We start from the raw sequence: 25,172 nt of genomic DNA, 5'->3' as shown, positions 1-25,172 counted from the left end.
TGAAGAAAATTCATAAGAACATAAGACAGGTCTGAAATAACAGCAAATCATTTGGCCTATATAGCATTCCAACCATTTCTTGAAAAAAAAACAGCTTCAACAACATGGCTGAGAAGCTTGTTCCATATGTCCACAAAACACTTAGCATGAACTGTCTCCTGTTTTCGGTTATAAATGCTTAGCAAACTAGTTTCCTCTTTTGTTTATTCTGAAGAGTGGCACTGGGTTAACATTGTCAGTGCTTTTCAGGATTTTGAATACTTTAATCAGGATCATTCATTCCTTGTGAATGTGTCTAGGTATCTATGTAGATGTATCTTTTTCATTATCTGGAGAATCAAGAATGAATAAGGTAGACAAATCAAATGCTAATGTAATGATGTGCTCTTACTTGACTGAGAGCAGAAGTCCGAGACGGTGATGTAAACTTAGGTACAAGGCAGAGCGATCAGACAGTAGCCGGTTGTAGGAACAGGCTGAATGTGCAATCCTAGCCGTAGTCAGGGACAAACAGAAATTTGTAGCCAGCAGAGACAAGAAAGCACATAAGATAATCCAGGAACTTATCCAAAAGTACAAGCAAAGATCAAAAACCCAGGAAAAGCCAAACAGAATGCAGGGAAAATCCAAAAGTGAAGTTGAAAACACAAGCAAGGTCCGAAGCTGGAAATAAATGACAAACACAGGGAAAAACAGATTCTCTAAAACAGAGCAAAGGTGAGTGGTGAAATCAGGTCTTAAATAAGAATAAGGTTAGCACTGGTTAAAAGAGTACAGAAGGTTTTTTGCCACTTCACATTGTCAAGGTAATTGATAGATTGGATGGTGAGTAGTAGTTACACTGATGGCTCAAGAGTGTCTTCCGGTAGTCTGTCATGAGCAGGTATAACAGCTAAGCTATATAGTCAATAGGACACTATTGGAAACTAAGAACATGAGGCAACTCTTTACCCAGAGCATATTAGGAGTCTGAATAGAGCTACTGTACCTAGCCATGTAGCGATACCTGAGCGTGTTTCAAGCAATGGCTGGCAGAACTAGCAACTAAACAAGCTAGAATGACCTCCTTTTATTTGTGGCCTTTCTAATATTCTTACAAAAAGCCTTTCTCTTAGATATTGTAGATGTATGGACTCATGGATGTATGTGGTGAATAAACAAGTAAGATGCTTTTTCAGTGATGGTGACAGTACAAAGTTTTCTTCACCAAAAGCAAAAATGATTTAATATACTCGTATCAATTTGGTGTGCTAAACTAACAAATATTTTGCATGAATATATACCCTGCAACACGGTGTCAATATTATAATGGTAAAAGGAAATTAATGGCATTGTGCATTAATTTGATTTAATTTTCACAATCATGTGAGATTAATTTAATAATATTATGTTCACAATTAGAACACAGTTGGGTAATCTATACATAATAATCAACAAAGCACATATCTCAGAAAAATTAATCTATCATACCAATGCGCATGTTTCATTATTAAACAGATCTAATCAGAAGATAACCCTTTACAGATTTTCTGGTTTTAACTTGCACTACATGAAGCAATACATTTTAAATGGTTCATAGTTTGGTAGTTCTCTGCCAGAACATTTCCTCATTTATCTTTTTGTACATTTAAATGCCCACATCATTCCACGTGCTGTATGTTTTCAAAGCTTTTATGTGTTATATTGAACTGATGAAAGAAGTGTTTAGCAGAAGACAAAAACAAAAGGCAGTGCAAATATGAAGCTTGTGAATCCCATGGAATTGTGTTCAGAGACGCATTTGTCAAACAAAGAGGATCAAATTATGTCCTTCTTCAAAAGCACCTTCAATAATACATATGAAGTAATTCAAGAATGTTAAAGTTCCTTGTGCTACCAGTGTTTTTTATTAACTGTCTTTTCAAAAATATTTTCTGCCTTAAACAAAATAACTTTTGCAATTAAATCTACAAGAGCAGATTCAGTGCCTTTAGATACAAAGTTTTAAAACAGACTTTAACCCTCTGAATCTGTTTCTGATAAAATGCATTATTATTTTTCCTCCGCAAACCACTCTAAAACCACATAGCACCCTATAAAATCCAGATAGTGTCTTCAAACATTTTTTCATTCTCATATGGAATACACCATTTCCGACAGGGGAATGCTTCATCCTGGTTCTGACCAGAGACAGAGAAGAAAAGTGTCTAAAATCCCATGGGAAAAATACCACAATTCAGCAAATAGCAACCAAAGAACATGGATAAGAAGCATCTTGTGATAAGAAAGAATGAAATAAAGTGAGCATCTCACAGAATGCAATCACATTTTTTTCTGTACCTGTTACCATGTAACTACTGTACAGTACTCTCAATGTGATTTTACAGTAATTTTGCAGTGTGATCCTGGTTAAGCTCTGTCCTTTACTTTTTCCATGTTGCATTTTTGTCATTCATCCATAGCAGTGTGTTCTCACTCCTCTCAGTCGTTCTTTCAGCATTGTACAAGAGAAAATGGCATTATCATAAAATATTGAACACATTAAATCAAATTAATAATGTTAAAATGAAACAAAAACTGCAATAATCTCCATTTTTTTAAGATTAACTATCAAAGAAATTTGCTATGACATGGTTCTTGATTGCTTATTTAATGTGTTGATGTTTATAGAATTTTTTTTTGTTTATGATCCCAAAAAGAAACATTTTGTCCTTATATTCACACTTGCTATTGATTGAAAAAAATATGATTTATATTAAAAGTTATATAACAGACTAAGGCACACAGTCAGGGCTCTGTATATGTTATATTTGGGTCTCTACTATTAAAATTATTAACAGAAGTTTTCTATAGTATGCACTGAATTGAAAACCTGGCAGCCTTCAGAAACATGCAACATTTAAGTGTTTCAAAAATTGATTGTGCACTAAAGCACAAATACCACGTTCATTTCAAACTTCATAACTGAAATATGAACCATATCTTATATAAAATCTTCTTGTTACCAGATCCTACCTTGACAATTGGTAACCCAATTTGCTGAATTCTGAGAACTTTTCATTTCTTTGTCTTCCCTGAAAAACCATTTCATACCAAAGTAATGAGAAAGCTGATAAGAGTTTGTAAGTCAGGTCTAAATGCTCTGACATAAATCCCATAGTCCCAAACTATTGCAGTCCAATATAACTCACCCTCAAAGAAGAACCCATTGACCAACATAATTCAATTATGGTCTTTTTGTATAGTTCTTTCCTGAAAACAGATAAACTTCAGATTGATTCACATTCATTCCTTATTAATATAGCAGCCATTTAAAAAGAGTAATAATTTATTAATTTTAATGTTTTCCATACAAACTACAAAGATCAAATCTGATTTGGGTCTTACTAACGTTATTGTGCATTGTAAGAGTCTTTGTTTACTTTTAATTATATTTTTGCATAATAAAAGTAATTGTTTCTTAACACATTAACCTGTGGGTCATTATCAGGTCACAATGAAGAGGAATCACTGACCACATACTGTACATACTGTATTATCCATTGGTTCAAAAGTAATAATTAGTAATTCACTTTGGACCTGACTACATTAGTTTCTGAGAGCCTAATTTATTCTTAGATTACAAAGTATCCAGCACTACAGCAATTAAAGTATTTCACAAGACCATTGAAACCTTTCATATAATTGTTTACACAACCAGTTAATACAATATTTAAGCTGTTGATTGGTATATTAAAAATATTATCTTTGAAGATTTAATTTTTAGTGTCGTGTGGCATACTTTGGGCAATTTATGAAAATTATAAAGCATTTCTAACCTTTGATCTTCTACAGCATTCAGAAATTGAATCATTAGATTTGTTGCTATTTATGTACTTCTTACAATATGGTAGGATTCTACCATTGTTGTCATTAGAGTATTTTGCTCATGTGTTTAGTATATAATACTTTTATTGAGCCAAAGTTTAGATCTTTTTCAAAAGTTTAGAAATAGGTTTTATTTTCCAAAAAAGCAATAATCACTCAAATCTCTTCATTACTATTAAAATCTCAACCATTACATCACAATTATAATATGTGAAAATAGTGACTCATTTCTCAGCTAAGCACTATTTTTTGCTAAAACATGGCATTCATCAGTGAGTTTTAAGCAATAGTAAATCATCTGTGTTAATGTCTTGGCATTGCATACTATGAAAAAGCTTTTTGCATACATCATGTGACTCAATTACTAAGTGCTTTATGGGAAAGTGTCTAGCAACCATTTACATTAGCAGTCTACCAGCACCTTGTGAGCTGGATCCGGTAACATCAGCAGAAGCATTAGTACAGGTTGGTCTGTAGCTCTTTATTGCACTGCTTGTCAGAAATCATTAGTTCATGATCTTTGATTAATGTTGCAAGTGATTGTATGAATAGTATTCAGAGAATGGATTGCAGTAAGATTCTCCTTTCTCAAAAAATGGATGGACAACATTACATTGTTGAAAATAATGACTATTACCATTGTGTTCATAAAGGTGATGAAGCTCTGTATATTTTTTAAAAGGGCATTCCATTTTTACATCGCCCTCCTACTTTGCTATCTAGTGTAGAAGAAAATTTCAGTCTACCTCATCTAACTGCAGTCTGGAATGCAGTATCATACATTATTAAATTACTTTGATAGTAGAAAAGGTAGAACTTTTTCACATCTTCACCTGCAAAAATAGCTTGTATTTCATTTTATATTTACAGTGATTGTAAATTCTAGGAAGATTATTGAATGAGATCATTTCATAGATATATACTGTTAAGGTGTACATTTGTGTATACTTTTTTTCTGAAACTCAGTTATTAATTTCCACTTAAATAAATTAATCTGCATTGACTTAGTCTCCAAAATTAAAAAGTCAAATTTTTAAGTATTATTTTCCGTCTTTCCTGTGCTTACAAGAAATGTATATTTATGGATATACATAATTAAAGGTGTGGTATATTTCAAGAATCGTAATTTCTGTATTTTCCAGTCTGTTTTCTTAATGTAAGCTTGAAGCAAAAGGTGGATAGTATTATTAAATGATGGGACAATGGAATTATAAAAATTCTGTTGTTAAATCTCAAACACTACTACATATTAAATGACAGTTTTACATTTGTACAGGCTACAAAATAATTCTAATTCTAAAACTCTCCAGCGTACCTTAAAATAATAGTTCTTTTTATTTTCTTTCCATCAATTGCTGTGCCACTCTCAGTAGAGACAGACAGAGAGTGCTGACAGACATGAGTGCTATAGACTCATACTATATGCAAACTACATACTGTATAAACTCATACTATAAGACATCCATCCATTCATTTCTAACCACTTTATCCAATTCAGGGTCATGGGAGAGCTGGAGCCTATCCCAATAAGCAATGAGAACTGATAGGATACTCCCTTGACAGGATTCCACAGACACAAACATGCATGTACATGTTTGAGACAAAATTTGATAAGTGACAAAGGTGGTCTAAATATCTCTCTTATGCTTCAATGGCACAAATAATCAATAAAATAAAATGAGTCTTAGGCAAAAAAAAACTCCTAAAAAGTAGGTAATATGATGGTTGATTGGTAGTTCTCATTGTTTCCTGCAGCTCCTAGAATAATTCTTATGTTTGTCTCATTGGCCTTCGTGCACCCTGGCACAGTTTTTGTGAAAAACTATTTGTATTTAGACAGGGAACAAGACCATCACTGTACAAAATAAGCACACAACACAATCATGCTTTTCTGACAAACATTGCAGACACCTTATATTGTTACAAGTTGAGGAGTTAATAAAATAAAAAATACCAAGTGGGGTAAACATAACCTCAAATTGTAAAGATATACCAAGAACATACCAGAGTAGCTGGTATAGTTAGAGAGATCTAGGTTCTTTGTTCTTCAGCAAAGCTTTAGTGAAAGAGTAATTAATTAGATGCAAACTGGGATAAATAAACATTAATTCACAATACCAGAAACTAAATATAGACTTAGTAACACATAACACAATATACAAATGAACCTATTTGCAAACAGGGCATCTCAGAGGCCTACGGCTTGAGCAACCAGAAAACCCCAGGCTGTTAACCCAGTACTCGGAAATCCTAAATAATGCCTAAGCAAGCCAACATGAGAGATAAACCTGCATCCTAAATAAAACAAAATACAACCCAGAGCTACAGTAAATCTCTCTTTCTTAAAATGTGGATGCTTCACATTCTCATACTTTTGTATTATGAACTCTAATTGCAAACAGATTAAATAAATGTATGCATACTGTAAATGTAGCAAAAACAATATTGTTTATGTTTTTCAATGGTAACCCAGATATTATTAATCACAATTTTATTATTGATCACATTTTATGTCTGCAAAATAGATAATATGGTGTGGAATCGAAGGTGTGTCTTGAAGAAATTGCCTGTAGTTAGTATCAGAAAGGTAATTACTTAAAGTCACAAGAGGAAAACCTTGAAGATCAAAACCTCTGCTTAGGATGGAAATATATTGACCTAACTTCTAAATTTAATATGTCTTGGGATTTTGTTTTACTTGCTACATCTTATCTGTTTCCAAAGTAATAAAAATGAATCAATTGACTATAAACTGGTAGCCACAAGTGCTGTTGCTGTATTCTGGTTGAGCCTACATGTGTTAAATTCTACATATTCTGAATTTGAAACATATTTTCATGATTCATTACTTTTTATGAAACAAATGTATATATCTTTTCATAGTAAATCTTTAAAAAAATAATCACAATGGTAAAATTACTTTACAAGCAGTAAAGAGTCTTACTTTTTACCTGAAATCTCCTGTAGCCATGTCTTTTTGAATGGTGTCTTAAATTGGTTCACTTCACATTATTGCAGGGCTGTAGATTTCTGTAGAACATAGGTTTTCAGATTACTCAGGATGGAGAGATGTACTCACCATAGACAGATGGTGTTTATAAGTAGCTGTCCCAGAAGTCAAATTTCAATGCTTATACTGTAATTAATTAATTGTTTAAGGTGACAACAAAGAACACTGTGCACTGTTTTGACTGACAGCTATTTTTCCTTTTATTTCTCTTCAATAGTATTTGAATATGTATATGGAACTCTCAAAGGCTCTGGGAGATAAAGATGTCCTAGGTAAAGCCTATAAAGCAATTGCCAATGCTCTAGAAAGGTAAGTGTTGATAACATCTCTTTTTTTGACAACTCAGCTAGATGTTACATACAGATAAGGTTTATCCAACAAATTGTGATCTATTAAACTTAGATCATAGTGCCTTCAGTCACAAAATGTAGAATTCTTCAGTTAGAAATGCTAAACATGAATTGAGGCTTTAGTATTGAAAAGTCCAGTCAGAACTGTGGGAGAAAACTGGAGATCTGGGCTAAAACCCATTCAGATACATGGGGGAGAATTCAAACACCAAAAACTCAGACAGTGAAATTGGCTCAATTGAATGAAATTGAACCCTGCAGCTTAGCTAAACAGCAGTGCTAGCTACCATCCTACTGTACCACCTTCCTTTAAGTGTATAATGCATAAAACTGTACTGCCGTGATTACATGTAATATTATTGTACTCCATATTTACAGAATATGCAGAATATAACCATGTTAATCAGATATTCATCAACCTATCAAGGTGAAGAATGATAAAATTACAGATTCTACATCACACAGAAAATAAACTCATTTCATTTAATTACCTTGATGTGTTCATTTTAGCTGTCCTGAGCTGGCCAAAGCATTGTGTATACTTCCCTGCACGTGGAGGCAACCGAATTTGATCCGCTCATTCCGATTTAGTATTTAGTAACAGTTTTGCTGTACCCTAAAGTTCTGCTACACCATCCCAAAATAAACCAGGATCTCAGTCACATTGGGGTGCTATTGCATGTAGAATAAAAACTTACTTTTTATGATTATTTTATCTTCTGCCTCTACTTTATTTCATTGGCTTTATAATTTTCTTAATTTTTATTTCATTGTGTAATATGTTTTTTGTGTGAACATATGTGTAAACGTATAAACCTTCTGTGATATTAAAGGCACTAGAGTACTTAATGAACAAATACATTTAAAGTGTACTAATTAGATCAAAGGTAGCAATGCATCCAGTATATACATTTCAATGCTTATACCAAAATACTGAGATACTGAAGTCTTAACTGGGATTTCCAGTAGAAAACCTAGTAAATAAAGTGTTTTATTTTTAATAAAATCAATTAGCTTTTACCTTCTTGAATCAATTAAACATATTTATAGTCCCAAACATTCATATATTGATATTGCAAAAGTATTTTGAGAGTTTTGGCAGGTAGTATGATGGTTTCAGAGGGATCATGAAGGCAGGAAAGGGCATCGGCCTTGATGTTCTTGGAACGTGGGATATAGGTTATGAAAAAGCAGAATCTGGAAAAGAACAAAGTCCATTTGGCCTGGCGAGGGTTGAGGCATTTAGCAGATTGCAAGTAGGCCAAGCTTTTGTGATCAGTGAGGATAGTAAATGGATGTTGGGCACCCTCCAGCCAGTGCCTCCATTCCTCAAGGGCGAGCTTCATGGCCAAAAGCTCTCTATTCCCGACGTCGTAGTTAATCTCTGCCGGGGATAGTTTTCTTGAAAAGAAGGCACATGGATGAAGGGTACCTTTCTCTCCATGGCGTTGGGACAAGACGGCACTGACTCCAAGGCGTTGACTTCAAGCACAAAGGGAAGAGTAGGATATGAATGACGGAGAACAGGTGCTGTGGAGAACTGCTTCTTGAGACGGTTAAAAGCCAGGGGTCCACTTGCCTTGTCTAGGGTCTCCACGGGTTAGAGCAGTGATGGGTTCCACAATAGAGCTAAAATTCCTGATGAAACAGTGGTAAAAATTAACAAAGCCACTGTACTTGTTTCAATTTCTCAGGGGTGGGCCAGTCCCGGACAGGTGTAACCTTAGCAGGGTCCATATCAACCCCGAGTGATAAGATTATATAACCCAAAAAGTGTATCCTGGAAGCATGTAAGGTGCATTTCTCCAATTTGGCAAATAATTTATTAAGGATAAGTCGAGTCAGGACTTCGCGGACATGAAGAATATGGTCTTGTAAATTATGGAAAAAAATTAAAATATCATCCAGGTAGACTAGCACGTATTTGTGAATGATGTCTCTAAATATATTGTTCATGAAATTCTGGAAAACGACAGGAGCATTAAACAAACTAATAGGCATCACCTGGTATTCGTAGTGGCCAAAGGTGGTGTTGAAGGCTGTCTTCCATTCGTCCCCTTCACAAATGTGGATTAGGTTGTAGGCACCCCGAAGGTCAAGTTTGGTAAAAATAGTGGCACGCTGAAGTGATTCTAGCACAGAGGAGATGAGGGGAAGGGGATAACGGTTCTTGATTGTGATTTGATTGAGACCTCTGTAATCGATGCAAGGTATCAGGGATCCATCCTTTTTTTCAACCAAAAAAATCCAGCGCAAGCAGGAGAGGTGGAAGGACGTATAAAACCGGACTTTAAGGATTCCTGGATGTAAGTTTCCATGGCGTCAAATTCTTTTAGGGACAGAGAGTAGATTTTCTCTTTCAGGGGCAGGGATTCAGGTAGTAAATCAATGGTGCAATAGTCGGCCCGATGTGGTGGTAAAGAGTGCTTTTGCTGGCTGAATGCCAAGTGAAGGGGGGAGGGATCTTAATGGCTTCATCCTGAGGGACATGGGTGACAGAAAGTCTTAGCAGTAGCTGACAGCACTGATTGAGACATTGAGGTCCCCAAGCAAGAAGTTTGCCATTGGACCAGGAAATGTGGGGGTTGTGCTTTTGTAAATAGTTATGGATATCCCAAAACCAGAGGATGTGAAGGAGAGTGTAGGAGGAGGAATTGAATGTTTTCTGTGTGGGTTATGCCGATGCAGACAGTAAGGGGTACCATCTGCCATTCCACCCAACAAAGAGGGGATCCATCAAGAGTAACTAGACGAATGGGGGTGAGACAGGGAGAAGTGGAATGTTCCAGATGTTAGTAAGTCCAGAGTGTAAGAAATTTTCCTCGGCTCCTGAATCAACAAAAGCCAAAAGAGATTCTTGAAGTTTATCCCAGGAAATGGTTACAGGAAGAAAGGGCCCAGATGTGGAAGAGGAGGTAGGAATGATACCGACCTTAGCAGTGGGCGGGGAAGTGCAAGGAGGGTAGACTGGGCAAGAGTTGGACACCCCTCAGTAGAGGCAACACCCTTCACAAAGCCGGTGGCTCCTCTCCTCAGAAGATAATCTTGTGGGTGGTTGTCTAAAATTTAAATTTATGTTCCTAGAGTCTAATGTCAATCTCACAAAGGAAGGAAAGTAGAGTGGCAGGTATGGAAGGTGATCCTTGAGTTCATTTGACATCCTGGAGCGGAACTAATGGATAAGAGCTTCCTGGTTCCAGGGGACTTGGGAAGCCAAAAAGCGGAATTCTGTGGTATAATCCTGGAATGAACAGGATACTTGGGTGAGAGAGATGAGATGTGAAACGGCCAAATAATGTGGATGGTATTGACCAAAAATGGATTCCATGGTGGCCTGAAATAAGTTTATGTCAGTGGTCTCATATTTATATATTTAATATATTACATTGCTGTTACTGAAATGTTATCTATTCTTTTCTGGAAATAATTAAAAGCATTATATAGTAGGATGTCGACATTCTTGAAGGTTCAATGCAGAGAACCATCATAAATAGCCAAGTCCATAATGCATTACAGTATACAGTGTGTTTGGTTAAAAGAAATACAGTAAGTAACCCTGTCTTATAATTGAAGTACTAATGCATTGGCCTTAAGTAAATTAAAATAACATTGATTGACTATAACAAACAACAGTAATTGCAAACTTATAGTAATCAGCTAAAATTAATAACATGAATCCCTCTTCTATGTCCAGCGGATGCCTGCACTTTCTTTCTCTACCTCTGTGATTAGCACGCCTCACTGTAATGGAACGGGCATTAAATAAAATTGTCGGTGAGCCTATAAAGTCAACTCCCAACTCTCATTCCCCATGCCACTGAAATAGCTGGGAGTATTACTTACTGTACAAGACAAAATAACACCACGTTGAGGTGTGGATGGTGGATAGTGGGTACTTGGGCAGGCTGCAGGGAGAGGCTTTTAAAGTATGATATTTGTGTACAGCAAGTAGAGAAAGTACAGCTGTAAACATCGATTCGATTCACTGAACAATACAGCATATGCATGCACATATTTACAACACTTTTGACTTCACAGCTAATAAGCACATCAATGATAGATAAAGTTAAATTGCAAAAAATGTTCAGTGAAGGTCTAATACTGGTGCATAAAATAAAAACCACCAATGTCAGTTCAAAACCACTTGTGATGTGAGCTCAGGGGTGTATTTATAAGAAAGATTGCATATTTAACAACCTTAAAAATCATGATCCAGAAGATTCTTTTCAAAGGAGACTGGGTTCAGCAGCTGGCATCTTCCAAGTTCTCATATTCAGGAGTGGTAAAGGGTTCCATGGGCTCTAATTTCAGTGTGCACATATCCTCCTCAGGCCTAAATACTCCTTGCACATTTTCTGTTGGCACCACCCCTTAGAAGGAAAGACTTGATTATGGACAGGCTCATACCATATTTTTGTGAAAATGTCTAGATTAATTATTAAACCCAAAAATTACATTAGATAAAAACACTGCAAAGGAGTTTGTATTGTCATTGTAACAATACGGAGAAATACTTCTTATATCCATAAATGTACATTTTGCTATCTGATAACAACATTGGAGAAATGTTGTTATCTAAGTGCAGCACATCTTTCAATCCTCATTCACTGATGTATGAGAAGAAACCACTGAGGAATTGTTGCTGCTCAACTGGCAAGTTTCATGCTCTGGAGGACCATGATCAGTACTCTAATACTGTAGTTGCTCTTTTGTGCTACTCCACATTTTATGACCTCTTTTTTTAAATCTCCACTACCTTTCTTTTTGTAATGTCCATTTAGTTTTATTTTTTGCAGTATGGTATTTCACATTTTATTCCTTGCACATCGTGAAAATTTACACAAGCTGTGTGTACACTTACATCTTTTTCAAACATCTCTGATTCTCAGTTGGTAAACTTTATTTTTGCTTCCTGGTATCCTCATTATCATGCCTACCACAGTACTAGGCTAGCAGTTTTGGGATGTTAATTTTTCAGAGATTTTATGGAAATAAAAAGTTTACTCAAACCTGCCATTTATTGTTACAGACAAGTAATTCTCCACTGTTAATTATGGTACAGTAAGTGGTATTTGTAATTAGTGCATTGGCTAAGTGTGGGCCTTTTTTTGCTAATTTTTTGCTACTGTAATTGTCATATTGACAGTATATCTCCAACCAAATGTCTGCTCACCCTCAGAGAGTCAGAGAGTATGTAGATCACATACTGTATTGGTCTTATCAGGATCATGGAAGACAATTATACTCAACCATGTGAGGTTGCCAGTGATGATAATAATGAATTAGATGTGGTATGCATATATAAAAATAACATGTTATATAACAGTAGGTTTTCAACCAAGTCATTAGTTTCTATAGAGTAGAAAGCATAACTTAAAATATACCCACTATAAAATGAAGTACTGTATGAGAGCAGTCTTGTAATTTTCCTAATGCAGATTACCTTAGCAAAGGAATGTACAGGTAGCAAAATAATTACCAAAGTTTATTATTTTGTTATTATTTTGCAAAGTATGGCATTTTCTCCAATTGACAGAGTTAGGACCATTAATACAAATCCAGGTACTGTAACATAAATTAATAAATAATGACCACCTAGAAAAATAATAGAAATTACTACCTGCAGTTAATATATGCAAAAATGCAAAGGTAATAGGGAATATAACATACAGTAACATGTGTAATCCCAAAGACAACTAGTAGAATAAAATCATCAGTGTACCGCCTTCTAAAGTAGATTCCAACTACTGTAGGACTGGCAAGTAAAATGATGCCATGTAGAATATAAGTCTATATTATGCCCACAATATAGTTTCTGTAACCCTGAGCATACTGAAAGTATTATTCATATAAAGTAATTCAGTAGTACATACAATTACAGTACTTGCAAATTTTGCTTGATGTGATAGCCAACAATAATTACCCTGGAATGGAGTCACCTTTAGTGAAAAATAAAACTGTTATTCCTTTTATTGCTCTGGGTTGGTTGGCTTGGTATTATCTCTAGTTTATGCAGAATGGACCTTTTCATACTGGCTTGAAATTAAAAAGATATGCCTCCACAATTGTCTTATTTATATTTAGGTTTTCCAGAAAGTATCAACAAGAGGCAATATCTAAACAGAAATGCTATGTTTTAGCTGAATAACATTTTCCACTTGTTAGGTTATGCTTTCAATTTTTTTCATCTCTTCACACTTAGATTTCCCTTATATACAATTAAACGCCCCAGTAAGCTGAGGATTTTCATTAAATTGGACCTGCGGGTCTTATATGAAATTTCCAAAAATGACCACAGAAATAATTACATGGGTAGTGTTTACATTAATTCATGAAATAGAAGCAGCCTTTTAGATTTCCACCTGTCACTGATCCCATTCGCTTTATTGCTAACAGCTCAGGCCCACAAACTTGGTGGCACAATCGTCAAACCCCTGAGTGGCTGTTTCATCCCTGCTCTATTTGATTTTTCCACTCTGAGCAAATGATTAAGTTTTCATGCATTGGTTCAACCAAAATCTATGTTCACTCAACCACATCCTTTATTGATTACTTCTAGTGCAAACAGTAGGCCAAGTGTGATATACATAATTGGACAGTTGTCAAGGGAGGTGGGTGTTAACAGTCCTGTTTTCCCAGTTGGAAATTGGAAACACCTTGATACACAAATAGTCTGCACTATCTCAGTCTCAATCTCTGGACCCAGGGATTCTGTTTTCTCACAAGATATTTTAATTCATATCCCAACTATACGAAAGGGTGATATTTATCCATCTAAATGTTAGGAAGTCAAATGCTTTTATTTTATTTAATTAGTAACTTCCTAATTGCATTCTTTGTTTATGTTACATGTATATCAAGGTGTGGGCTTTTAAATGTATTTTAGGATTTGAATTGAATGGTGGAAATAAGAAAAATGAAGACTTGTTTGCCTTCAAAAGCAGTAAAATCAGGCAATCCTTATTTTATGTGGACTATATAATTATCAAAATCATTGAATGCTGTATGTATCTTTATATTACATTTTTCTATACAAAGGTTAAATAGTTTGTGTCTATTTTAAAACTGCTAAAAAGGTAATTTTACTCTCTTCAAAGATCTGCAATAAAAGTTGTTAAACTATTAGGGATATGAAAGCCAGTAATATGTTTTTATTATTCCAGTAAATTGTTATTACATTCCTTTCACCTTTCAACTACTTTCTTCTTTTATTGAAGGTAAAGTTTTTAGATCTTTTTTGCTTGTTTGTTTATTCTGTCACCAATTCCATACTAAACATGAACTACAAAATAAAAGGTACCAGACAAATGGAAAGATTTTATAGGAAATACACTTCAGCCGTTTTTCAAATCTAGCAGGGTTCATTGTAAGTGAAATAACTGTACGTTAAGACATATAAATACATTATTCTGAATCTCACTGCTAAAATACATAATGATTTGAAGAGATTTCTAATTATGTTTTGCATATGCAGTATTTAGTCAAAGTAATATGTAAAAAATAATTATTTGTACTGTATATACTGTATAAAAAGCAGAATTAGAAATCTCTGTTGCTGATCTAACCATGTGTGACCTGGTGCTGGTTGTGTATACAGTACAATATTCCTGCCATCCACAAAAGTTTGAAAGATCTACAGTTACTGCATCTACATGCAATACTGTAGAGTGACAGACAAGCTTTAGCTTGAGAAACTAAATTAATATTGGCAAATTAACTTCTCAAGCTAACATAATTTCTAAAGTGTTCAAATGGTGTAAATTAATTGTATTTCTGCTATTTGATATTTTAGTGAAGGAAAAGTTGCAGAGTCTGTTGAATACCTGGAGAAGTTTGTTGAGGTGTCACAGGGAAGTGACCAGAGTCGAAGTTTAGAAGAAGCTTGTATGTGCCTGGGAGTCATTTTCAATTCCAGAGTAAGTGCTTGTGTCTAATGTCATTAAAATAAGTATACAATATACAATGTTCTTGAAGAAATCCATATATCATTACATGTTGTTTTTACAATTCTTGAAATTCAAAATGATATTATATTTGTGAAATACATTAAAATTTAATCTACAGGTACCATGGGCAGTTCCTGTGAAGCACACAACTCCTTGAAAATCATATTTTTTTAATAATAATTCCTTGGAAAAAAAGAATAATTTTATTTATTTCAGCATATTTATATAGGTGTTTTTCATTCTGGTGTATCTCATTTTCAGACTATATTTTGATATTAATATAACTCAATTGTATAGTCAATTACATAGAATGACGTAACGCATTAGTATACTGTATAAGTTAAGACATTTGGTGTACAATGAACATACTCAGTATACAAAGGGCTTTATATTTAAAACAAGTTTAAAAATTATTTTTTCTTTATTGTGAACTATATACCAGTGTGGTGTAGCTATGTCCTTGTCTACTCATACTTGTCTATTGTCATTTAACAAGCTCAGCATTGTGCGGAATATATATATATTTTTTAATTTTGCAATATAAAATAGAAATAGTGCCTTGCAATTCAGAACCTTTCTACATTTGCTATTTTTACTGTTAATACACAAAGAATATGAGAAAGCAAGAACTATTGTCAACGGACGTAAGCAGTTCTCTTGTTGTTAAACAATTTGAAAATATCTCAAATGGCTTCAAGCAGCCTCATAGGAGAACAAGCTATATTGGAAAAACAAAGTATTTGTTGCTGGTACTGGTATGAACCCAAAGGCCCGTCGCTACACTGCAAACTAAAGATATCCTGGCTCATTTAACAAATCAAACAAACAAAAGGTACAGAGCTTATTATGCACCACCACATAGGATCTCCTGTTTGCAGTAAACCAATAACATAGATCAGACGTCAGCCAACTATGTCTGGAACAGAGCTTGATAGTTTGTGATAGCACAGTGTATATTTTCAGCAATCTATTTGTGATACAACCTGGAGCAGGATGTTGTATATATGAACATTTATAGATAATTCTAAGTGAAACAAACATAAAACGCAACCATAGGGTAAATAAATAAGTGCTGTACTGGGGCAAAGAAAAAACTCCAAAACCAAAACTAAATCCTAAACTTTCTCATTTGTTTTGCACTGTCCTTAAGCACGGGATACTTTCCCTGGCAGCCGCTCTCCAGTGATTTGACCCAATGTCAATAAAATGTTGGGTCAAGCTCCAGAACCCTTGCCATTTGACAGCAGTCTCGAGTTCAGAGTTAGCAAGGGTCAGTTTGACGTATATGGCCAAACTTTGATTCCTAAGAAAATTATGTGATTTGAGTTTGTATTTTTCTGCCTGAGGGTGTACAGCTTTTAGTGCCTCTTAAGGCCTCTCGCCCCTGTTTTGGTTTTAAATATAAGTAAAGGTTTGCATGCAGCATTTTCATCTCCTTTGCATTTACAAAATGTCACCTTAATATCTGCAAAGCATTGCTTTTACCCTACAGCAATGCATAAGTTACAGTCACTTTTCATTAACATAAGTTTTTCCAAACAATCTCTGGTCACTTCCACAATTGTGTTCTAAAATAAGACTATTACCCTTTCAAATACAGCCAAACACATGATTGTATTTTATTGCTTAAGTGCTTTTTGTTTTCTTGTATCATAATATATTTTGTATCTTGTTCTAATTGGTTAAAAAATTACGATACCAACTCCTGATTGGCTGGAAAGAAAACCAATATTTGCAGCCTGGGCATTTATTGCTGATATTATGCATATAGTTCCTGCATTTTGGCATCCTATATGCATGTATCCCATTCTTGCTTGTCCCAAGAATGAAGCTCTTTTTCTTTCCCAATCCTGTTCTCATGTGCACCCTGTACCGTTTCATCCTAAAAAAGTCAGCACCTATTTTTTCTCTTACTGTGGGACCCCTGATAATTTTTGCCTGGACTGTACAACTTAATCTGTTTTAATTATGAATTAGTGTCATTACCAGTTAGATAAGATTACTTTATTGGCCATATACAATTTCTTGTATTAGGAATTTGTCTTTTTGCATACTCCAAATTGCTCCACATGACATACACAGACACACAGACAGGGAAAGAAGCTTGGGGTCAGGGCGCAGGTTCAGCCCCCTGGAGCAGTTGGGGTTAAGGGCCTTGCTCAGGGGCCCAATGGAGTAGGATTCCTCTGCCGGCCGCGGGATACGAACTGGCAACCTTCCACCCACAGGCGCAGAACCTTAGCCACAGAGCCACCACACTGCCCCAGTTAAGCCCCTCTGGAGCACTTTGGAAAGGATAGTTTCTAATTTGTTAACCTACAGTATTTAAGTCATACAGTATATAATACTGTCCCCCCCAGTGTTACCAACTTGGCCGAATCTGTCTGCCACAAACAAACCTGAACCTAGCATTCACCCTAAATGATAAAACAAGACCTAATCAAATATTAAAAAATAAACATGAACAGCATGATTTTGAGGCAACCAAACTAATGTAGAATTTCTTCTACAAATGCTTCTGTTTTTATGCCAGCATTTAAAGAAATGTCTCTAATAGGGCTGACACGGCTACAGAGCTGTGTGTCCGAACAGGTTGTTAGCAGTATTGTGGCTCCACAGGGGACTGTCCTTGCGCCATTCCTGTTTACCTTTTACACCTCTGACTTCAAGTACAACTCTGATGCATGTAATCTGCAGAAATATTTGGATGACTCTGCAATTGTGGGGTGTATTAGTGAGGGCAGGGAGGAGGAATATAGGAGCCTGAGTATCAGCTTTGTGGACTGGTGTCATCTTAACCATCTCCAACTCAACATCTGCAAGACTAAAGAAATGGTCATGGACTTTTGGAGGAATAAGTCTCTGTTGACTCCTGTTTCCACCCAGGGTGAGGACATACAGTTGATAGTGCAGTCCTACAAGTACCTAGGGATACACCTAGATGATAGGTTGGAATGGATTGTTAATACTGACACCCTGTACAAGAAAGGTCAGAGCCGACTCTATATTCTTAGGAGGCTCAGGTCCTTGTGTATGTGGAACACTGCTACGAATTTTTTATGAATCGGTGGTGGCAGTGACCATCTTCTGCGCTGTTGTGTGCTGGGGCAGCAGCATCATGGCAAGAGATGTGAATAGGCTCAATATACTCATCAAGAAGTCTGGCTTGAGGCTGGATGTGGTGGCTGAGAGGAGAATGCTGGCCAAGCTCACAGCTATCATGAACAACGCCTCTCATCCGCTACACGGGACTGTTATTAGACAGCGGAGCTCTTTTAGTAACAGACTGCTCCAGCTATGGTGTTCAAGGGAATGTTTTTGCAGGCTGTCAGGGTGTTTAACACTGCCCTAGGCTAGGCCTGTTAGCCCTTCATCTGCTCATCTATGGACAGCATGTTGCACTCGTTTACTTTTTAGACACTGCATTAATTTACTGTTTATACTTTAATATTTTCGATCTGTATCTACAGTATTTATACAGTTTATGCACATTTTGCACATCTTTTATTGTTTTACAGTGACCTTTAGCATATTTTGCACACACCTATTTTGCTAACTATTTATTTTATTTTGTATTCTATATACTTATTTAATTACTCTAATGCTGTAGTTATTTTAATTTTAGCCTATTCTGATGTCTGTCTTGCTTTTCTTGGGCTGGGCTGCTGTAACACCTCAATTTTCCTTTGGGATCAATAAAGTCTTATCTTACCTTGGGTTTACCTTATTATCTCCTTTAACAGCACTTGAGCAGCAGAGAAATACGTACATGTGAACTAACATTTAACAATGTAATAGAGTTCACAATTATTCCTACATACAGTAGCTGTATAGAAAATCACAAAATGTAAAGAACAACAGAGTACGTAACTTAACATTTTACCATGTTTCAGAATGTATTTCTAAAATGTGTAACTGAATTGAGTGTCCCTTCATCATCTTTGGCCTTCACATGACTATTTGGGTATTGGATTTAAATGGATTTAACTTGGATTGCCTTTACAGAAGATTTTCTTTCCATTGTAAAAAAATAAAATATAATAGTTATATGTTTAAAGATTTTAAAGATAGACAATATACTGTAACCCATATGGCGGACATTGCAGGTTGTTCGAGCCGGCTTACCAGCATGGTGACGTCACCACCTTTCCCAGCGAATAGCTGGGACCGCAGCCACCGGGCTGACGGGAGATTTCTGTGCTTAGCTTAGCCAGCTGGAGCTTAGCTGGCTGGGGCCTGCTTAGTGACGCCGGAGGCCCGGGTTCGAGTCCCCAGTGGTAGGGGGCCGACCTGAGGCGGCAGCGGTGAGGGCGCATACCCACGTGAACCCAAGAGCGCTACAATACTGTTCATAAATTTTGCTTCAAAATTTTAATTTAAGATGATGACACACTGGCAAAGCAGTTAATATGGCTTCTTCATAGCTCTATGGTCTTGGGTTTGATTCTGGTCTATTTACCATGTTCTTTGATTGCTTCCACCCTCCTATAGACATCTTGTTGTCCTGTGATGGACTTGTATCCCATCCAGAGGGTGGGTAGTCATGTGTTCTGAGGCTGACAATGGATGGATTATGTCCTTTATAAGGGCATATTTTAAGCAGATAAATGCTTAAACCCTACAAAATGTTCCATATGCTTGTTTTCCTATGAATTACATGAAGTCTCTGATTAATTAAAAAAGTAATCATTTCTAATGTTGTAACTTCTAAATACAGTTACTTTTTCCATATAATTGAATTAGTACATGAACAATTAATTTAATTAGCAATGACAATAACTTAAGGGTAGGAATCACCATGATTAGATGTCTATAAGTGTTAATTTCTCAGTGTGCATGAATCTTACTTTAAATAAGATGTCATATAGTGAGGATATAAAGCCACCAGAAAGCTGTGCTTTTGGAATCATTTAGTAAGATTTTGTTTGATAAATGTATATTTTGCATTTTCACAGGCTTATTAGACTGTGCACAACAATGTAAAAATCATTTGTCATTCCTATTTAATTTGTTGTATTGTTTCTATGTTGAGAGTTTACTATAATGAAAATGGATCTGTACTACAAGCTTTCAGACATCGAGTGTGTTACTTCTTTTCCCAGCAGAGATCCAAACAGATGCATAATAAAACCTAAGAAAATAAGACTTTTTCCTAGCAGGCCTCCTAAACCAAGCCCCTAGGCCCATCAGAAAAATTGTACAACTTACCCTTGAGACTGACATGATCTAGACCTGCAGAACATACAGCAAGTTGAGTTGTACATAACTGTGTTGCACAACATACTGTACAGCTGAATTATAACTGGCTAAATAGGTACATGCCTACAAGCTACCAAGGGGAGGAATTTATACAGTGGAAGCTGTGATGAAGCCTTTCATTACTCCTACTTTAGAGACACTTTAACTTATTGTAAGAAAGAAAAAATATTTATCTGTGTTCAGATGTCATTTTACAAACAAATTGTCATGAAAATTTCAAGGCAAGGGTACTATGGCAAAGAAAAATCTGTTTTATAAAAATTAATTTTGATTGCTTTTTAAAATGGTGTTTTTGCCTGTTTCTTCCCATTTTAGTTTTCAGCTGTAGGAAGAAGCAAATGTTTTTCCCATCAGTTTATGATTTATTAGGTAAATGCTGGCTTCAAAGAAATCATCACATTAATATCCTAAAGTTATCTTTTTTATCCACTTGTTTTGTTATCAGCTTGTGGTAAATAATAATATTTCAAACTATTATAAAAAATAAAATATAAAAAATAGATAAACACAGTATTGTTTCAGCTCCTGATATTTGAATAAAACCAGGGTTTGCCTTTGTGTTTTGAGAATGAAAGGCAAACATATACCTGATAACTCTGGAGATTGCATGACCTTTTGTTCTCTTTTGATGAGATATTTTAACAAAACATAATGTTAGTGTCACCCTGCTACCTCTGGTATTAGATTGAACAGAAACAAGAGGCAGAGGGAAAGAGGAGGGGTACATATATCTTTATAACCTCACGTTCCACTGTTGACTTAGTGTAATACACACAGTACACTCAAAGACAAAATTTCAAAGTCCCCCAATACCTCTTTGTTTCATATTTTAAGGAATTCCCGGCACACAAGTTATAAGGTTACTGTCCTATTCTTGTTTCATAAGCAATCTAACAGCATCTGAAGTGTAACCCTTGAATTACCCACGTGCATTTGCATTATAAAAACATCCACTTGCAGTGAGGGCTCCTATTGCACAATCCAAATATGCTACTGGATGCTAAGTGCCCCCCTTATCATTCTAAAATAGCCCCTTCTCAGTATCTTTCTTTCTCCACTCTGATCTGTTTTAATAGGGTCAATATGACAAGGGCTGTGAGTATTTCGCGAAGGCTTATGAGATCACCAGGAACTTAAGAGATCTGCCACTGCTACAGAAAACACAGGTGTACCTTGGTGCTGCCAAAGCCCGCAAGATGATGACAGCGTTTAGCAGTCATATGGAAGCAACTGGACTTGTCAACACAGAGGAGCTGCTGGCATGGAAGGATAGTCGAAATGACATGTTCAGCGATCCAAGTACAGTGTGTAAGTCATTGGTCACGAAACACATTAGTGCTGGCCTCCTAATGGGCAAGCTTTTTTTTTCCCGTTGTATTGTGTGTTAGATATTATGATGATGCTACATAATGGCAGATTACTTTATAGCAAAGGAAGATGATACATTGATATTAGATTTCTCAAAGAACCCATAATAGTGCATAATGTAGATATCCTTCTTTATTAATAGCCCTAATATAATACTATAATTTAATCATTTATCGTCTAACTTTTATTTTTCTTATGTATAATATATGCAAATACAAGTCTGATCTATTTAATAAAAAACAAAAAAATATATCTACAGTATATATGAAAAATATAAGTGTATTTTACACAGCAATCAACAGGAATTCTTATACCACATGATTGCTTGTTAAAGGTTTCAGTGCTTTATTCCAAAAGTATAAAAATATTTGCAACTCACATATCCATAGAGTATACTATAGGTGGCTGTTTATTTGTTTTTAACATAAATCAAGTAAAAATGTAACATTGTTGGCATAGTCCACTTATTCACGTATCTCCTATCTGGTTTTGTCATGTCCCTTTGAATGTGCCATCAACTGGAAATCATTCAATACAAATCGTGTTAATTTCCTTAAGGTCTGCCTTAGATTGATCATCAATCCAATCCAATAGTTAACAAGCCCAGAATTTTCTATGGTTTGAGAGAGTAATACTAAGGTACTTTCAAGTCAACAGTGCCTTAGGTATACTTATATGCAGAAGTCAGTGCTATTTCGTCTGCTGTTATTCAGCAGTTCATAGGTGCTGTAGCCTTGTCCTTTTTCAAACACGAGAGCAGAGTATCGAGTTATTAGAACTGGCATCTGCAAGAAATGATTCTACCTATCAGAGAATCAAGAGTTAAGATGTACTTTATCTAAAGCAATATTCAGCAGAGTTTCTGCCCCTGAATCATTGAGTAGTCCTAGCTAATGACTTGTAGCCTATGAATCCTTGGGACTCTCAGGTGGCTTCTACCAACCAGTTTTTGCAGAATGATGAAAAGCCTGAGATAAAATAAACTGACAGTTGCTACTCATTGCAAGCAGCAAGCTGTACCCCAGCAGCTGAGACCCTTGGAGCCCTATTTTTTTTAGTTCTTTTTTCTTTTTTTTTCTTTTTTTTAAGGAGGCACTCACTACAGTCAGCAGTGATTTGCAAACACAAGACAAACTGCCAGCTGGTGACCAATGGGGGGGCTATCATAGGAGGGAAACTGGGTTATCCAGCAATTGTTGGCTAATTAGAGGCCATTCCCACCTATTTTATTTCAGGCCATTAAACAGAAAACACTTCTCATCTTGCTCTCGCCTTTGCACATGACATTATACTCCAATCAATACACTCCTACTGGCTGCCTCAGTGCTTTTAAATTAATACCTTACAGTTCAAGAATTTAGTAATTGAATTTGGGGAGAAAATAAAGCCTGAGTAAAGAAAAGTTGTTTTAAGATACCACATATTAAGAACTTGTTGCATCAAATGTTTAATGTAGTACAAATGTTTTTGCACATGTTTGAAAGAATTTCTTCCTGTTTCTTATTTAAAGCATACAATTGAAATTACATGTTCATGTCCATTGGTATAAAGTAAGACATTTCTCTCTCTAAATATATTGAAAAATTATATATTTTTCTCTACTGATCAATTAATAGTATAAGTTACACAGCAATGATTTGGGATTTTAGAGAATTAAATACAGCCACAAAATACAAGACATTCATTTTCAGAATTTTTATATACATACAGTATCTTTCTGGTCTTTGTTGTTTGAGCAATAAACGGTTTGTTTACTTTGCCTAGCATTTTGAAACATAGGAACAAGTAAAGGTTTATTCGATTCTTATTTTTTCTTTTCTTCTCTTTTCAGCGTGGAATAAACCTTTACTTGTTCCTTTGCAGCCTACACATGCTGACACAGCTACCTACTTGAACATATTGAAAAATAGTACAACAAACATATCTATTATAGATATCTCAAAATATATTATAGATATCTAAATATCTATTTTTATCACTGGTATAGGTTTTTAGAAAAATATGCTTGTGTTAACATTAAAAGTAGTACTGAATGTTTTTCTAGATTTTTAAATGCAGACATACTGTATAATAATACAATTGTTTTCTCAATCTACTGTATAAATGATAATTGTCAATACAGATATAATCATTTTAGAGTTTATAATATTGTAAGTCATATGAGACCTGGAGGAGTTAAATTCTAAAATATGGATGAAGTATCAAAATCAATTTAGAATCATGTCCGGATAAAAGTTTTACTTGGCAACTAAATAATAAAGATCAATAATTTTAGTCTCCAAAGTATGGGATCAGCAAGCGGTACATGGCACATGTTCTATATTCTGTGGTAGAGAATAGCAGAGTAATAACATATTGATAACAGAGTAATAACTGGGCCTAAACTTAGAAAAGACAAATATTAATTAACAATAAATAACAATAACACAATATTACATAACACACAATGATTACTCTATACACATAGGGTACCCTGTACACATACCTGTACATACAGATACGTACAATTGTGTGAGTTGCCTACCTCCTACAGACAAATAAAAAATCCCAGAAATCTGCCCCTATCACCTTAATAAACAAAGCGCCTTAATTAACAAGTCTGAAGTAAAACTGTAGGACTCTCTCACAGCACAGCTTCTACAGTAATGATGATGATGATGAATGTCCTTCTTTCATCGTGTCCATTTAATGTAGTAGCTTAATACTTTGGATCCTTACATTGCAATGGTGGGTTGCCCAACTGTTAAGTCTTTGTTCTGATTTTCACATTTTGCTTAACAGCTTTAACATTTTCAGAATCTCCACATTACCAGCATTTACAAAACATGCAGCAGCTAGAGTAGGAAGATTAGGTCTCTTTTGAGACTTTCAAAGTGTTCAAAGATGTTAAAAAAATAAGTAGGTTAGAATACAATTTCTATGTATATAAAACATTGAAACCACGACATAGAAAAACTATAGTCAAGTAAATGTATTGCGGCAATTTTAAAAATGAATAAAAAGGTATTAAATCAATGGGTTTTTCAAAATCTGAAGCAGTATGTTCACATGCAGCTCAAGATACAGGTAAAGACTTACTGTTGTAGTAGTCTAAATGTGATGGCTCTGTATGCATTGCAGAATGGCCTTTTGAAGTCATAAAATGGATTTATCTCCAAAGCATTGTGATACAACAAGACCCAGATTATTTTAGTATTGCTTTGTATTTATACCCACCTGCATTCAGGTAGGTACTGTAGGAATTATTTGTAATTCTATAACAAATTTATTTTGTGAATATCCCTTGAACATTTTTGTCTTTACTCATATGTGCAATGGGCACCAAAAAGAGGTGATTTTACCTCTTTATGATTATTCTGTGTTCTAAGTAAATTTCATTCAACGGCCATTCAA

The 25,172-nt window shown here is 35.3% G+C and overlaps 1 protein-coding gene across 6 annotated transcripts in view; it reads left to right on the top strand.

Moving 5' to 3' along the window:
* The window catches only part of ttc29 (tetratricopeptide repeat domain 29), a 91,810-nt gene that overhangs the window by 46,526 nt on the left and 20,112 nt on the right, over window positions 1-25,172 (top strand). For 5 of the 6 annotated variants that reach the window (XM_088633143.1, XM_088633145.1, XM_088633146.1 and 2 more), the window contains 3 exons: window positions 7,074-7,165; window positions 14,999-15,122; window positions 21,488-21,719. In XM_088633143.1, the coding sequence (XP_088489269.1) occupies window positions 7,074-7,165; window positions 14,999-15,122; window positions 21,488-21,719 (448 nt within the window). The remainder of the gene's footprint in view (window positions 1-7,073; window positions 7,166-14,998; window positions 15,123-21,487; window positions 21,720-25,172) is intronic. The other variant, XM_088633147.1, reaches the window with a different exon arrangement.

Source organism: Lepisosteus platostomus, chromosome 1 (genome assembly GCF_059453375.1).
Source record: "Lepisosteus platostomus isolate fLepPlt1 chromosome 1, fLepPlt1.hap1, whole genome shotgun sequence".
Classification (NCBI taxonomy): domain Eukaryota; kingdom Metazoa; phylum Chordata; class Actinopteri; order Semionotiformes; family Lepisosteidae; genus Lepisosteus; species Lepisosteus platostomus.
Note: the sequence above shows the minus strand (reverse complement) of the source record. Positions and strands in the feature narration are given on the sequence as shown.